The sequence below is a fragment of the Salvia hispanica genome, chromosome 2 (assembly GCF_029641045.1).
Source record: "Salvia hispanica isolate PSC_SH4W2 chromosome 2, Shi_PSC_v1, whole genome shotgun sequence".
NCBI classification, from domain to species: Eukaryota; Viridiplantae; Streptophyta; class Magnoliopsida; order Lamiales; family Lamiaceae; genus Salvia; species Salvia hispanica.
This window is the reverse complement of record NC_142693.1, coordinates 29,207,387-29,225,276: the sequence shown is the minus strand read 5'-3', so window position 1 is coordinate 29,225,276 and position 17,890 is coordinate 29,207,387. Positions and strand designations below refer to the sequence as shown.

Below are 17,890 nucleotides of genomic sequence, written 5' to 3'. Positions count from 1 at the left end.
TTAATTTCTAGGTCATCACAAAGTGTACTTTATCAAATAGTTAAGTCATACTTTCATCAATTTTTAAATATATATTTTGATAAGCCAATTCACTCTCTATGTACATTTTCCCAAGATTATAAATGGAATTGCGTGTTCTAGTAGAAGAGTGTTGTGAATATTAAATACTCCATATATTTGGATACTTACTTATAATGTTTTAAAAGTCTAAGCCGAAATTTTGTGATTTAAAATACAATTATCTCGTAAAATATCTAATTGTTTTATATAAAAGTAATAATCAAGCCTTCAACTAATAGCTTCAAGAATTTTTTGTGCAAATAAATCGTCGATTTATTATCCAATATATGCTCAAACCAACTTTGAGATATATATGTGTGTGTCACGATTTATTTACCACTTTGTCAATAAAATAAACCTTTAATGTTGTCACATTCATCATCCTTTTTGATGAATCAAAATTTGATAGTACCATCTTATTTACTAGAGCAATTGTTTGGGCCCGAATAGTAAATATATTTATAGTTGCTATGGAGTAGTTTTTTTTACCACTCCTAGATCTTAGAGTAAAAAAATTAATACTCCCACCAAATCCTTAACTTTTAGCATATTCCAAAAAATATCTTCGATTTTAACTTATTACTGAAATTGTTCTCACCTTTAAGGGATAAATCATAAATGAAAGTTGGATACAAAACATTCCTATTATTTTTTGCTAAACCGACACCACTTCAATATTTGAGGTGGAACTTTTATATAACTAGATATTTTGTGGAATACACGATTTAAGTTGAGGACATGAAAATATTGAACATTGTGACATCTTCACAAATACCCTAAAATTTTAAGATAAACACTATTAATCCTACATAAAATTACACCCACACCAGCCACCGATTAACACTAAGGCCATGTTTGGTAGGGGTGATAACTCATCTAGGGATGAAATTTTATGAACAAAAATGTCATTTTTGTTAATAAAAATATTTTTGTTCATAAAATTACATCCCTAGATGAGTTATCAACCCTACCAAACATGCACTAATTATATTGTTGGACATAATAAAAACTTTCGCATATTATTAGAAAACCATAAAGTGTGCTCAATATCTGGTCTGACTCGCAACTTTAAGAATGACTGATTATATCATAACTTTGACATTTTTATTATCTGTCCAATTATTGCGGAGAAATTATATATGATGTTGCAAATGGAATATGTTATGTGGACAAAAAGTTAGTCTATTTAAGCAACACCAATCACGTAATTAATGTATATACAACCATGAAATAATTATGAAAAATGTCAAAATTATAATATAATTGACCATTTTATAAATCATGGGATCGACCAGAATTCGATCAAACTTGAATATTTTTGGCATATTTTTCCTTGTTAACTTTTAATAATTCAAGCTATGTTTGAAATTAAATTAAAACTAATGACTACAGAATGAAAAGGCTAAAAAACTACTCTTACAATTAACCTTTTCCAATCTCCACCACTCACGAGTTTAGCTAAAAAATATTTGAAAGTGAAATCTAGGTTAATTGTAAGGTTGGTAACATTCTTTATCAAAGACTGTAATCCAGATATTTTGAATAAAATAATGATGAACAAATATTTAAGTTGTCACATCGTGGTGAGCTAGCAAAACCTGGAAAAAGAGTTAAAAAGAAATGGGAAAAGAAAAAAGAAAAGGTAAGATTCCGAAAATGACACTGGCAGAGTGGGGACTTTATCAGAGGTCAAAGTGGTCCCGTTAGGTCAAAACCTGAGAGAATCAGGACAGAAAGGTCATTTGCGTAACATACAAATTTAATTACATTGGAAATCGTGCCCCTTTTTACCACCTATACTCGTTATTCCAATCCAATTTTCAGGAGTTTTTCTTGCCCAAACTCATATTACCCATTGTCCAATCACTTTTATAATTTGGCCGTCCATTAAAAATAGTCATATTTATCGAGCATATGAATTTTAATACACAATAGATAATTTTGACAGAATAGGAGCTATATTGTTAAATCGGAACCGTAGATTTGAATCGGAATTGAATGGATGACTCCAATTTTCGAATAACTAATTAATGAATTAACATAACTACTTGTCGATTTTGCCATTTTTATTTCGTTTTCAACATTTGTGAACTACAAACCTATAGTTAATCACCGATTTTTGGTAAAATATAGGGAAATCGAGAAAAAATGTTGAAAATATGAAAAAAGTTATTTGGCTATAGTATAACTGGCTATAATAAAAATGTACGAATCCGTTATTAAATGAATAAAATAAGAAAATTGTATCAAATGGTGGAAAGACAAATGCAAGAAAAATAGAGGATTGTTAAAACATGCGGAAAATCGATTTGTGGCAACCCATAATAAGGCCGAATAATTTGTAAATTTATTGTTCGTCCACTATTAAAATAATGAATATCAACGGATGTTAATGCAAAATTGTTAAAAAAATGTGCTGATAAACAGAAATTGGTTGAAGATATTATTACTTATTAGTACAAAATGAAATCTAATTCATTAGAGAGGTAAATTTGCGAATAAATATGTAAATACCCAAAATAAAAAAATCAGCAGTTGTAGAGCAAAATATTATTATTATTATTATGATTGTAATTGTTATTATCATAATTTATAAAAAAAAGTATCCTTTTATTATATTGTTGCCGCTTAGGCTTATATTCTTTCTAATAAACGTAAACAAATATTGTATTTAAAATAAAGTAACGGGACAACAATTAACACTAGATATAAGTGGGTTTTATTGTTCAATTCCAAGTTTGCAGTTAAGTTTGTCAAAAAAAAAATCATTTCAAACTAGCTAAGAGAAAATAAAGCACGTTATCCTCATTAGTTGAATAAATTTCATAAATCAGCTGCGAATATTAGTTGATCAAAGATATAATATCCATTTGAACAAATAAGATTTGCATTATCTACATTTTCTTATCCAACAATCCACACATGTTTTCAGTTTAATCGTTCGTATAATTATTAGTTGAAAAAATCAATTCAATAATCGAAATTCATGGTCAACACAACATTAAATTCGGCCGTAAATCTATAATGTCGTATTTCATAACCGCCTTAAACAAAATTAAAATTATATAGAAAAGTAAATATTGAATTCTCCAACGTGATTGCCCTTTGAGCATCCAAAGAGCCTATGGGAATATTATAATCCACATATTAAATTTAATTTTTGAAGCTAATCGCCTATCATATGATGCTTCAAGAGTTAGTGTTCAATTTCCAACATTAATAGGTAGTGATATTAACATATATCTTCTATTTTCCGACATTGATAATAGCATTTTTAGTATGCGCAACGATCGCCAGTTCAATCATATTTATGTTTCAAAAAATTTAATCTTCGAAGTTTTCAACGAAATATGGCGAGTTAGTTCGAAAGCTAGTGTTCAATTTTCTACACTCATTACTAGCAACATCAGCTATACTACTTCTACCTTCGACATTAACGATAATCTTTTTCAGTATGTGCGATCACACGAGTTCGATTTCGTGAACAGCTCCCTAGCGGCAAGCATATTTCCAAAACTCAATTCACAAATTTTAAAATAATTCATTTCACTATCACCATAGTCTATATGCCTACGTAACATTATTATATTTCAACGTTTCATATTTAAAAAAAACGCAATTAAAAAATAACTAAAAAATGGCGTCACGCTGAGCTAAGCGCCCATCGGAATTAGATCCCACGCTCTGAGCCAAGCAATTCCCAAAAACAGAAAACTACACTTCAATCGAGAATTTTTGCGAATCAAAATCATCAAATTTAACATCAGTATCAGTGAAATTTCTCCGCTGTTTTTCACATCTCATTCATCATCATCATAAAGCTAAAAACAAAAACAAAAATCTCGACAGAAATCACGAAGAAACGAAGATCAATTAAACATCTCCAATCAGGTGCCTATTTACAAATTGTGAACAATCCATCCCCTCTCTTCCTCCTCGGACGCTCTAAAATTCTTCGCCGCAGAAGAAACGATCTCGTAGAAAGGAAGAGAACCGGACGAAACCTAGAGAGAAAAATCAAAACCGAAATCGAAATCGAAATCGAAATCGAAATTGAAATCGAGATCCAGACTGCTCCTCCTCTCTCTAAGCATCACCGTAGTCTCTCCAGCAAATCAGCATGGTGACGCATCTCCGCATGATGTAGAATCTGGCGCGCTGCTCTTTCACTAAGGCGGCGCATTTTCTGGTGAAAGCGCATCTCCGGTGAGACGAATTTTTGATGAGAGAGGAGGCGGAGCGGCTTCTGGTTCTCGACAAGCTGCTGGTGGTGGTGGTTTCCTTCTTGGAGAGCTTCCACTTGTCTTCGAGGTAGAGGTGAGGAGCGGCGGTGGCCATGGCCATGTGGATTAGGTTAGATCTGGAGAGGAATTGAGAGAGATTGTGAATTTTTTTTGGGGGTGAAGTTAAATTGAGTTTGGGAGTGGTACAGAGAAGCTAAGTCTGGTTTGCTCTTATAGGGGAGGAGAAAGGGAAGGGGTTGGCGATGGCGTGGCAGTGGGTATCACCTGCCTTGGGAGACCCACCCACCATTTCTCTATTTCTCTCTCTTAATTATTTTCTAGTTTCTCTACTTCATTATTTGGACCTCACAACCAATTTATCCACTTTTTTCTTTTTTATTTTATTGGAATATTCATTTCTAAAATCATGCATTTTCGATCAATTCTGTTATATTGGAGAGCTTAATAGATGCTACAAGAAATCATGATTTTTTATTATTTGGACGTCACAACCAATTTATCCACTTTTTTCTTATTTATTTTCTTAAAATATTAATTTCTAAAATCATGAATTTTCGATATATTTTGTTATATTGTATGAGCTTAATAGATGCTAGAAGAAATCATGAATTTTGATTTTAGGTATTCCCTATGTGATGTATTTTTTTTGGATATATGTTTTTAAGTGGTGATGTTTAATGATTAAATGAAGTGAGAAAAAATAGAGGACAAAAGTAGGATAGACGATGCGACTATTCAAAATGGAATACGACTCACTTATTCTAGGATGGAGGGAGTATGTCGGAATATGTCGATGTAAGTTGAAGATCTAACGTGAAAATTTAAAGTTAAAGTGGTTCGTCAATCTATCAAAATTATGTCGTTTTAAATATGAAGTATATACTACGACTCACTTAAAGTGACACATTTTTCTATTTTTGAAGTCTCACACAAAAGACATATTTTTGTAAATAAAAAAATACTACTTTTTTCTATGTTTTATTCATTTATTGAACTGAAAACATTGTATACGGTCATATGACACAAAAACATGCTTTAGTTTGAATGAAACGTAGGAAGTTAAACTGAACTATGTTGTGAGAGATTGGCTACGATGTAGAAGTTCATGATTTTTTTTGACACACTTTTAAATTTGAGGGACGTACTAAAATTTGATCATGGTTCGTGTTTTGAGTAGCTGATAATCTGTTTATTTATATTTTTACAGAAAATGTAATAAATGATACATCGGAATATGATACTGCAACTCGAAATATGAGGTGGCTAGTTTGAAATCTGACGTGACACAAGTTTAATCTAAAGTGACTAGTCAATTCCATCAAAATGACATTATTTGATAATTACGTATATGTTTTTTTTTTAAAAAAATTGAAATGTGAAATTAGTTAACTCAGTTATAATTCTTGATTTTATGGTTCAATAGACCGATTTTATTTTCTCACACAATTATTGAATTTTATGGTGTTTAAATTTTGATAATCAGTTTTAATTTACATATTTACCGATGACGGACCGAGGTGGGGTCGCGCGGGGTCGGCCGACCCCACCGTCGGTCCACGAATACTGAAATATTCTACTGTATTCAGAGTTCCGAGCTGTCGTCGACCCCACGCGAAGTGTCAACCTGCACCCCTGCGCGATTCAAACTCCGTTCGTCTACAGGGAAGACAACTGCAACTAGCTATAGAACTGAAGTTGCAAAGTCCAAAAACTCAAATAAATTTGTAATCTTGTAATATCCCAACAAATCAACAACTCATTAATCTCGCATAGTAGAGATACTAATGACACATATGAGATATCTTCCTTTTCTCGGTTTCTCCTTGAAGACTGAACTTCCATTTCCCCCCTTTTTTACATACATTTTTCATCCTTTTTAAAGATTTTTCTTCTCATCTTGTGCTTATCTAATGCACAAGGCAAGAAATTAATATGAAATCAAACTAACTTATTTCTTTGTACTGTTTGCATAACGATTAGAATTTGTACCGCTTGACACTTGCTTTTCACTCTTCTTTTTTAATTATATTTATAACTTGAAACAAGTTAAGATATTGGAATCTATGATTTGATGGTTTATGATATTAAGGTGAATTGTTGTTTCGTTAGTAAATTGTTAAATTTTTCTAATTTATTGATTTTTATTGTCCTTATGGATTGTGTATTATGGGTTCCTTTGATTAATTGATTGCTTACTGTGTTTTTGAACCGTGATTTATAGTTTTTATATTTATGAATTGTGAACAGACATTTAGACATACATCGAGAAAAAAAAATTCTCTTTCTAATGACAGATTTGTGAATAGTTTTTTATAGGAGTATATGAATATCCACAGTATCGCATAATTGAAAACCATTAAACAAAAATATACTAGTACTACGTTTTTAAGCGAAGGACTTCTTTTGGACACGAGATTTAAGGAATTAATATTTCAATAGTTAAAGTGAAGAGAGGAAAGTATGAGACAGAGAAAAATAGATAAGTGAAAAGAGATTAAAGTAAAAGAGAGAATTTTTTGCTAAAAAAGGAAATGACTCACTTATAGTGGAACATCTCAAAAAGAAATACGACTCGTTTAACTTGGGAACATTTTTTGTGAATTTGTTCGACCCCACCATAAATATTTTCTGGATCAGTCATTGTTTACCGGATGTATAACTGAAATTGATAAATCTTGTTATGTGTATATGCGAAATTTCGTCAACGTATTTTGTACACATTACACAATTTGGAAACTTTATTATTGAGGTAAGATATATTATTAGATAACGTTATGTGATATTTAAAGTTGAATTTAAGATATCTTATTTTTCATAAACAACACTAGAAAGGCCCACTTAGACTGGTATGCCTGTTTCTGGAAGGTGGAGGTTCTTATTTTTTAATTGTATGTGTCATTTCCTAGTCATGCCCTATTAATAATTAAAGAGGTGTCTTTTTAATAAATATTGATAGGTATACTTTTGTTCTTTTCAATATTTAATTCATAATCCACTAATCAAAATAAGCCTCAATTAAATATAATAATAATATTAAATAAATTATAAATCATTATTTTTGTAATAAAGACAAAGTTAGAATACATGTCATCGTCTTGCAATATACAACAAAAAATATTATAATAGAATAAATATATAGGTTCATAATAATATTTTGTGTTGAGCATGTAAATAAAATAGTTTAAAATCTTATATTTTTGTAGTGTTTGATGAATCGGCAAGTGAATCCATTACTTTCGAAATTCATGTACATGCTAATTCGATCCAAAAGCATTTTTTGGTAGTTACGTTCAATCAGAAAAATTTGGAAAATAAAATAGTCAAGTTTTTATAATTTTGTCCATCTATTAAAAATAATCTTTATATATTTATGGTAAATTTATCTTTATAATGAGATACATTTCATTTTAACTAATAATACTTTAATTATTTTTTCTTTCAATTATTTTATTAATTTTGTATTAAAAATCATCGTGTCCTCAGCAAAGACTATATCTTTTGAACCTATTTAACATTATTTGTCTGATAAAAGAATGTTCTTTCATTCTAAACGTTCTGAAATCTTTCAGTGCACAATTGGCTCTTTGTCCTACAAACTTTTATTCTTTTATTTACATTAATTATTTACTATATAGTCTAACTTTATATCCAATCCTATCTATTTATCTAATCATATACTACTATGCACAATACTATAGAAACAGTAAAAATGTGGGTTTGAAGGACGTATCAATATTTGACAATATAGTGTTATATGTTTTCCTTTTCCACGAAAAAAGGAACTAGCCGAACACTTTCCCATAACTTCACCAAATAAAGCAAAACAATAATCAAAATCACAATTATACCCTATAGATTTAAATAATCATTTTTGTGTAACATGGTAAATTTGCCTAGTATTTTTAAAGTGCTGTCCCTACTCTTTTTTTTTTAATTTCAAACTGCTCCCAAAAGTTTACCATATTTCTAAAATGCCAATTTGGAATCAATCTTTTTCAAGTTTAATAAATATAGGCATATATCTAGAGCCCCATAAAAGGTCAATATTTCATAAATGTACATGAACTTCTACATTTTTCATAGTACATTTTATAGAAACTCTCTCTTTAATTTCTCATTTGCATGTGAATTGAGAAAACGACCGATTTATCTATTAATATATGGTGCAATTATTAACTACTATTTATTACAAATAAAATTTGGTAGCCTTAATTATGTATGTAGAGGGATGGAGACGTGAAGAAAAATTAGATGGAGAGCATGAGAGACAAAAGAATGAAAAAATAAAGATAGTCGTCAATGCGCTAACGGCGATGCAACGCCCCGACATGTTATATAACTATTTGTCGCACTCTAATAAAAAAATACTCTTCCAGCCCCTACTTAAGTGACATTTTTTTCCTTTTCAGTTTATCTCTCGGATAAGATGATACAAATCTCCAAAAAAATAATAAAACAACTCTCTCTCTCTCCAATAAATATATCCAAGTATTTTTTTTCTTTCAACTTATAATATTTTCAATTCACTTTCTCACTTCATTTATTACTTATATCCAATAAAAAACAACTCCTAAATTCTTAGTATACAAATTGACTAGATATACCTTTGTTGTTTCAATCAACCAAGATGATCATTTTTTATTTTTGGAGTAAACTCTGTTTCCTCACTCTTTATGAATTTTTTTTTAAAAAAAATGTGGTAATCTTGAACGAGATCACAAGGAATAGTACTATATTACATTGATTTGCAGAAACTAAACTAGATTTATGACTGAACTGACAAAATTGCAAAAGCCAAAGTTGATTTTTAGATAAAGTTGTTTTAAGAAAATGACAGTTTTAAATACTCCACTTTGTTTATTTTTATGGATTGCTGATGATCACTGGTGCAGAGAGTGGGCATGAAGCTATAAGAGGTGTTTGTGAGTAGGAAAATAGGTGGAATAATAGAGGTCTGAGTCTACACAAATCAGCGACATCGTAAATTAAATGCAATTTTCTTCTTTTATTTAGCTAAAAGATAAGGAAAATTAAATGCGATTTAGTATAAATTTGATCAAACTCAGTAAGCTGTGAAGAGTGTCAGCCTGTCACAATAAATACTGATTTTTACTCAAAACAACTCTAAGATTAACCATAACGAAACGATAGCTTTTCAGAGTGGCTCATCATACTGTGATACATATCCATATATTTAGAAAAAAATGGTCCTCTGTTCTTTTTAATGCAAAGTATTTTCTTTTCGGAAAAAGATTTTATACAGAGTGCTTTGATAAGTTGGATGGGAAGATAATAAAGAATGTGATGTATTTATATTAGAAAATGTATCACCTTTAGTGAGACTACTAAAATAAAAAGAGCCACTTTAAGTGCGACAAATAGAGTATTAGTGTGTGTGAAATGACCAAGCGGTAAAGAGATTAATGTCTAAGGCTTTGGCCTCAAGTTTAAGTCGATCCCCTGTGGCGCGACCTTTAAATTCATTTATCCATGAAAAAAGAGTACCCTACTATTTGTTAAAATCAAAATCTATAATGTTCATCATAGAAAATAATTTATTCCTTTTGTTATAGACAATATAGAATTTTATGATTATTATTTGATTATATAGACAATGTAGAATTTTATGAATATTATTAACTTGTGACAATAAAATTCTCAACTAATATTGGTCAATATTAGACAAGTTAATTTTAAACAAATGAACATTTAGATATCGAAAAAACCACTATGATGCATATAGTATATCATATGTGAGCATCATTTATAAGTCCTGCTCTCGTTTAATCCAAATTAGCATTATTATTTCTACATTAAGTTTAATGTTATTACCTTAAAAATTATTATTAAATCTATTAATTTTAAAATTAAAAAAAGCTCGATTTGTTCCCTTTTTTTATATCAAATAAAATAAATAACAAATCAAGTTTAGATTACCTTTCACTATTGGTGCTAAATTTCTTTATTTCCAATCGGAAAATAATTCACTTAACTTATGCGAACTCGAAATTAATCTAAAAAAGCGATTGACAACAATTTATAAGCAAAATATCAGTAACTTTAAAACGCATCTGCAGTAAACAACTTTGTTAGTAAAAGCATGTGTTTCCACATATTTTGCATAACGTGCCAAGAGTGGGGAAAAGTCGCATTTATATTGACGTTTCGAGCTACATATTCAAAATTTCAAATACACACATGCAATATTTGATAGTAGGATTATACACCTAATAAATATGTCGATTTTTTTTGAAAAATTATAATTACTCCCTCCTACTATGGAATATGATCCACTTTTTTTTTTTGATTTGTCCCAACCAAGATGACACATTATTAAAATTATAAAATTGTATAAAATTTTGTGCTGCCCAAGGAAATGGTCATCTTCTTTGGAACGGAAAGAGTATAACAAAATCCCACTTATCCATCTACCTCTGATTCTCTACAAATGCCTACAAAATAGAATAAATTCCAAATAAGTTGCATGTAACGAATCATTTGTTAAGTCGAATAGTTATTCAGAATATATACCATGTTACTAACAATTCCGAAAATTTTCTACCGGTTTAGAATATATTCTAAGTCTCAGCAAATTCCTTAAATTTTAGGTGTAATGTGTATGATCACTATTTCCACTTCTCGGGATAAAATGACAAATCGGGAAGCTCTATTAGTCCTAAATTTTATCTACGTGGACCAAGGAGCAAAGGGACATGGCGTGTACACTAGAGAAACAACTACTTCCAAATATGAAATCTACTACTCCGTACATAAATTATACAATTAAGTACAGTTGGACCCTTGTATCGATCCGAATGAATCATCGTTTTTGGATAGGTAAATCTTGGCTTGGTTAGAGTTGTTCTTGCAAATACTTTTAGATTTCATAAAAATATCTTTGATTTTTTTTTAAAAAAAATTACTAGTACGATATATCAAATCAACTAGGTCCATATAGATTATGAGAAATCAATGATGGAAAATAAGAGGTGGAATCCAATTGAACATAGTATAGTGATAACCGACATGAGAGAGAGACCTATCAATCCAATGCTTTGGACAAATTTTTGAAACCTTCTGCGAGTGGACACCTGTGATTTCGATTTCATTGATGGACAATTCGTCTCTTAGTTTTTTTCATATTATAAAAAGTTAAAAATGTAAAATTTTAACCAATTGGAGCTTTCAAATATGTATATTATTATCATTATTATTTATTATGGTTATTGATTGATGTATTGAGAATCCCAATATATACATTAATGGGTGCAATCTAGATTCATGGTACATAGCATTTTAGACTCATCAAATATGTATAACAAGTGTTGTTCTATAATTTTCTAAAGTGTATATGTACTATATATATATATATGTATGGGCGAGGCCCAAGATATAAAATATTTGTGAATGAAATGCAAGGTGATTGGGGAGTACTAATTACACATAAAAAAGAATTAATCCAATAAAAATTTTCATACAAGTTGGATCATAGGTACATTCTCAAGATTCGCTAAGAAATCAAAATAAAATTGAATAAGACAATAACTTAAATACGCGTTGAGCCTACATGTGCACAACACGATATGCACGCACAACATTTACACCGCGTGACAGGACGCCGCGCATATGATGTTGCATTTACTCAATTGGATTGTTCGGATTACATATATTTTGCTGCGTCGTGCCGGTGGCCACCGATTAGGATGTGTTATGTCCCTGGTCAATCAGACCATAAGTCTCACGGTTTCTTCCCTTTAGAATCTTAGATCTATCGGTCAAACCCCCCAAAAAATCAATGATACTTAATTTTAATGATATGATTAGAGAAACTGTCCATTTATGTGTACACTATTACTAATTAATTATATTTTGGGTATGATATTTTTACATAATATATTATTTTAGCTTGGCTACAGAACTTCCACATTCTCTTCATTTTGGCCTCTCGCAAACGTATGAGAAATATCGAATTCAATGAACTCAAAATTGGACAAATGAAATGTACCCGTAAATATTTTTATCAAGTAGAATAAAAAATAGGCTAACCTTGGAAATTCAATTCACATGCTCTGCCCATTTGTGACAGTATGGTATTGATGTTTTCTTAGATTTTCAGTTCCATTTCCTATCAATGTAAATTTGTATAAACATTTTTCACATTTGAGTTTGGACTAAAAGTTTGACTATGGTAACATGGAAATTAAATGAAATAGATGTGAACATGACTTGTGGTCTCTACGCCAAGTAAATGCTATTCAAAACATGTTCTCACCAACTTATAAATGAGATATTGTACAATTTTCAGTTTTGTAAAAATTTAACACAAATATATATACATCAATTTACTAATGATCATCTCAAGTTATTATATAAGTTTAGATAACTCTTCCCCTCACAAGATTAAATATGATGCTTTCAGTTGTGACTTGTTATTGTCCTTGTTGTTTCATTTTTCTTCATTCACTTGATTTTGTAGCTTGCCAGACGACTGACTTTTAGCACCCTTGATGACTTTGTATCTAAAAAAAGGTTGAATATGAGACATTTTACATGATACTGAAGTTAGTCGAAGTTAGTGATTGATTTCTCTCATTTATATATGGAAGTCTGATGATCATTCCAGATCACATAAACAGAGTAATTAACATCATTACTCGATGTTAATTAAATAGGGCATTTTGATAAACTGTGATCAAAATGTCAACTTCCGCCACATTATATATTTGAGAGTAATTAATTTATTAACCTTAAACTAGGGTATATTAGCAGTGATGACTATAACAAGAAGTTCACATGTTCGCTCTTTAATCTTGTATTATTGTATACCTATACATGAGTCACGATTCTCTAGTATTTATAGGAATTAGAATCTTGGAATTTAGGATGGACAACCATGTAATAAAAATATTGAAGGGAATTTATTTAATTATGCAAGTTTAATTAATTAATGTACCATGGCATCGATTACCCAATTAATTTGGACTTAGTTAACTGTCACTCCTCTGATTTTAAGTCAGGTTCTTTATTCGTTTTTTGTTATATTTCAATTTTGTATGTTAAAAATATCAACACAAGGACATAAATTTATCAATATTCTTGTGTTGATAAACTTATGTTTTTGTGTTGATATTTAAATTTACATGTTGTATTGATATAATTATATTTTTGTGTTGATAATTTTAGTACAGAGAATTGAAAGTTATTAATTATTATTGTAAATTAGTTTGATAATTTTAGTACAGAGAATTGAAAGTTATTAATTATTATTGTAAATTAGTTAGCACACTAACGCAATCATTTGCTAAAATGCTTAAAATCATACATATAAAAATAACTGTCAGTAATAACTAGTACTATATCTTATTGGATTAATTTTTGTCTTTTTTTATGAAAACAAAAATCAGTAAAGAAGGTTCATCACATGATTCCATGTGAGAACATTAGTTTAGACCGTTGAAGAAGGTACTGCTACAGTCAAACTTAGGATTGTTTCATGTTTTTAAAATGTTGCATATACACTCTCTAAAAATGTTATTTTTATCATTATATTATCCTGTACTACAAAAACAAATTAAATGTACAATCTATCTCTCTTCACCTTAGTGGATGTACATGTAGTCTGAGTCTTATTTTTGGATTGATTTTCTAGCAGAATTTTGTGTTTTTAAATTTCGTGAAAAAAACGTTCTCCACTTAAAAATCAGAATTGAGTACTACTAATTATGTTATTAAAAACACTAAGTCTTTTTTAAAGAATAGCAAAAAATTAATTTTATAATATTCATTCACAATCTCACATGTGATCTGCTGTAGGATGATATATTTGACTTATTATTATAGTACCTCTTAGTCCCCAAACAAAAGAAAATATTTTTTGTTATGCAAATGTAATTGATGATATATATACAGTTAATATCAAATTAAATATTCCACAACTAACTATGCTTCAAACATTTGTAATCTTTGAATTTATAGCATACCAGTATCATATTACGCCCTAAAAATTTCAGAACATAGATATACATTATTACTTAAAAAAAAACTACATTTATACATAAATTATGATAATAATCAGTTGACGCAGCAGCTGCCTATCACTTAATTATTTTAACAAGATTTAGATCTGTTACTACATTCAAATATTCCATGGCAATCACCAATATATTTTGTCTCCATATATTTATTAAACGAAGAATTAATGAGATTGCATTTATATATTGTTCGTGCTATATTTTGAATTGTTGGTGGGATAGAACATTTCCCATAAAAGGCGCCAATTCACGTAGTTAGGTAAGCAACATTCAAAACCTAATCATTCTAGCTTCTACCAATTTAAAATATTGTCTCATGCAATTAATTTCAAGTGAATGTCTAATGATCATGGAATAATAGTATTTAATTTTGGGTACATGGATATGGATATGAGGATGGTACAAAATATCCTCTTTTTTTGGGGACACCCGGACTTTCCCTTCTCATCGGGATCGATGACTCTTGAATTGAGTGATGACAGATTCAGGTTGAATTGGATGATGAGAACACTTTCTTTGTTGCTCCAAACTTTTTCTTTTACAGTTACTTTCTCCTTTTTATTTGTTATTAATGTCTCTGTGTCTAGTTATGTTTGGTTCTATTATTTTTGAAGTTGTTAGTTCTTCTGTATTTAGTCTTTCTGTTTGAAGCTTTGTTTAGCCATTTCAGAGCTTTTGTTTTTATCACATACTCTTTGACATATTCAGGTTGAATTGGATGATAAGAACACGTTCTTTGTTGCTCCAAGCTTTTTCTTTTACAGTTACTTTCTCCTTTTTATTTGTTATTAATGTCCGGTTCTGTTATTTTTGAAGTTGTTAGTTCTTCTGTATTTAGTCTTTCTGTTAGAAGCTTTGTTTAGCCATTTCAGAGCTTTTGTTTTGTTCACATACTCATTCTCATCGTTTCTGCCTCGAGGTTTTGCCTTTATATAAAATAAAATAGGAAGAAGAATCACACTCTTCAAACTTCTATCACTTAAAGTCATTTTATCCGAAAACAACTAGTACCAATTTTTCTAATAACTCTGAGTTATCTATTCTATCAAACCACTCTATCAAACCACTCTTCTCGCAGTAATGATAATGACAATAGTAAGAGTTAATATTTTGAAAAAGATGAGACCATTCATTTTATTATGGAAAGTCATAGAATAGAAATTGAAGGACCATCTCAATGGTATATGTGATACATATTAATCAATCTATATATAGCTAGCTCACTATACTTATTGTCGTTATTTTGGAGTGATGAGAGACAAATTTATGGAATTGTTTGCATCAATATTTCTTTAGCCAACTAAGGTTTTGTCATTGGTGCACATGGCCGCATGTGGAGATTGACACTACTTATATTATATTTATAAATATGTGGTGGAAATTAATATGGAGTAATTCTATAATTTACACACATATAAAAAGACAATTTGTATATTGGTGTGTCATATTACGTATATACTATTATTTTAAAGTAATTAAGATTAAATATCCATATAATCACAAAAATTGGTCAAATTATTCCATTTCATACCTTTCGGAATTTTAATAGCATAAAACAATATGCTCTCTTGCATGTAACAGAAAACTCAATAACTTAAATTTCACAGTTCACAACCTGCTATGTATCTCTTGTACTTAAACTCCGTCTTAATTGCAATATAATCCCAAATCAACCATCCCATTAAAAAAAAAAACATCATACAAAATCGTCCCTTTAGAGACATCTTAATAATGAGACAACTATGTGTAATGAGTGGGGCCAGGGTCCAATTCTTACATCCCTTCTCCATTCCTAGATTAATTAAAATATTATTATGATATGCAGGGAAATAATTTTTAAATTGTTTTGGGCTCATATATTAGGATTTGATATTATTGGGCTAAAAAGTTAATCCTGATCGGCCGAAGAAAATAAATCTGTGTAATGGGCTTTAATAAATTATAAACCGACCCTCCTGTAACATAATTCATACATACTCCTACTAAATTGCTAATGTTTCGATGCCTATGAAGTTTATGTTGCCGTTTTTTTTATATATAAAAAAGGTTCAAGCCAAAAACGGCGTGCCAGCATACCCAGCATACAAACTCACAAACAAAAGAAAAGTTAAACAACAACCCTAAGAACTACGCAATAGACACCAACAAAACAACCAACCCACTCTATTTCGCCGCTACGTGCGACGTGATTTGTGAATTTGATGTCTAAACAACAAATTTTAAGCTATTAGACTAAAACACTGTATACTCATTTACTAGTATGTCCCATCAAATTAATCGATTTGTATTCTTTTCTAAGATATCCTGCAAGCTAAATAACTTTTTTTTTTGTCAAAATCAGGCAATTAATCTATCTCATTATGTATTTTATATTTTGAAAAGAAATATGTCTCACTTAGGCTACAGTGAAGAAAGTATTTTCTTAAGTCTTGTGCCGGAAAAAAATAGCTCTTTTGAGTCTTTAACTAGGGATGGAGGAAGTATAAAAATATCAGCATAGATAAGATTTCAGAAATACCAATAGTTTAATTTTATATTATATTTTAGAGAGTAGGGCAATGGTCGTCTATTTAGTTTTGTGATTGTAGTGACTCAAACTACGAGCTTTGGGCTTGAAAGGAAATATCTTACTAGCTAAGTTGCGCTTTATTTGCCGTTGATGATGTTGGCGATAAGCTAATAAAATTTAAGTCAATAAAATCACTGATGTAAAGATTGATTTGATCACCGATGTAAATTATAAAAAACAAACCATCTTGTTTTAGAAATGTGCAATAAGAAGCATTTCAAAGGGCTAAATGATAATTAATTGACGCATGCAAACAAACAGAATACCTTAAAACGACAAAAACAAAAAAGAAAGATACTCAAAGATTCAAGAATGAATAATGATTTGATACTTTGATTAATTGGATGAATAATGTGATTATTTATTAGGATAAACTATTCTACTTTGTAATTTTGTTCAACGGGGGGTTAATATACCTCTATCACGAGAAAAAATTCAGTGGACTATCCACACCATATAGACATGATGCGTTGGTGTGCCCAACAAATAATTATTTGACAAGTAGAATTTTATAAAAGTTAATATTCCAACTATACATAATTATACATGAAAACTGTAAATCAACATTCAATGAGTATTACAATAAATTATGAAAAATTTTCCAAAATATTTTGAACCTTTTTAAATATTCTCAACTACATATTGAATCTAATGGGAATAATATTTGCGTACACATAATAATACATGTGTTTTGCAATTTTATTTTATAGTTTTAAAATATTCTTACATTTTTATATGCTAATAAAAAATTAGAAAAAAGTTGAAATTAATACATTAGTATGTTAACAAAATTTAAGTTAATAGCCACACTTCATTATTTATGTACTCAGTAGAACACACATGATATTATATACACAAACGTATATTAACCTAAAATAAAAAGTTTGGCTATTAATTTAAATCTTGTTGATATATTATTAATTATTTCAACTTTTATCTATTTTTTGATAGAATATAAAAATTTAAGAATTTTTTTAAATTATAAA

General features: G+C 29.6%; 1 protein-coding gene across 1 annotated transcript; it reads right to left on the bottom strand.

Moving 5' to 3' along the window:
- Window positions 1-4,146: 4,146 nt before the first annotated feature.
- On the bottom strand, window positions 4,147-4,398 carry RTFL7 (ROTUNDIFOLIA like 7). The gene has a single exon (XM_089064994.1). It carries the CDS (start codon window positions 4,396-4,398, stop codon window positions 4,147-4,149), a length of 252 nt encoding a protein of 83 aa, XP_088921120.1.
- Window positions 4,399-17,890: the final 13,492 nt, after the last annotated feature.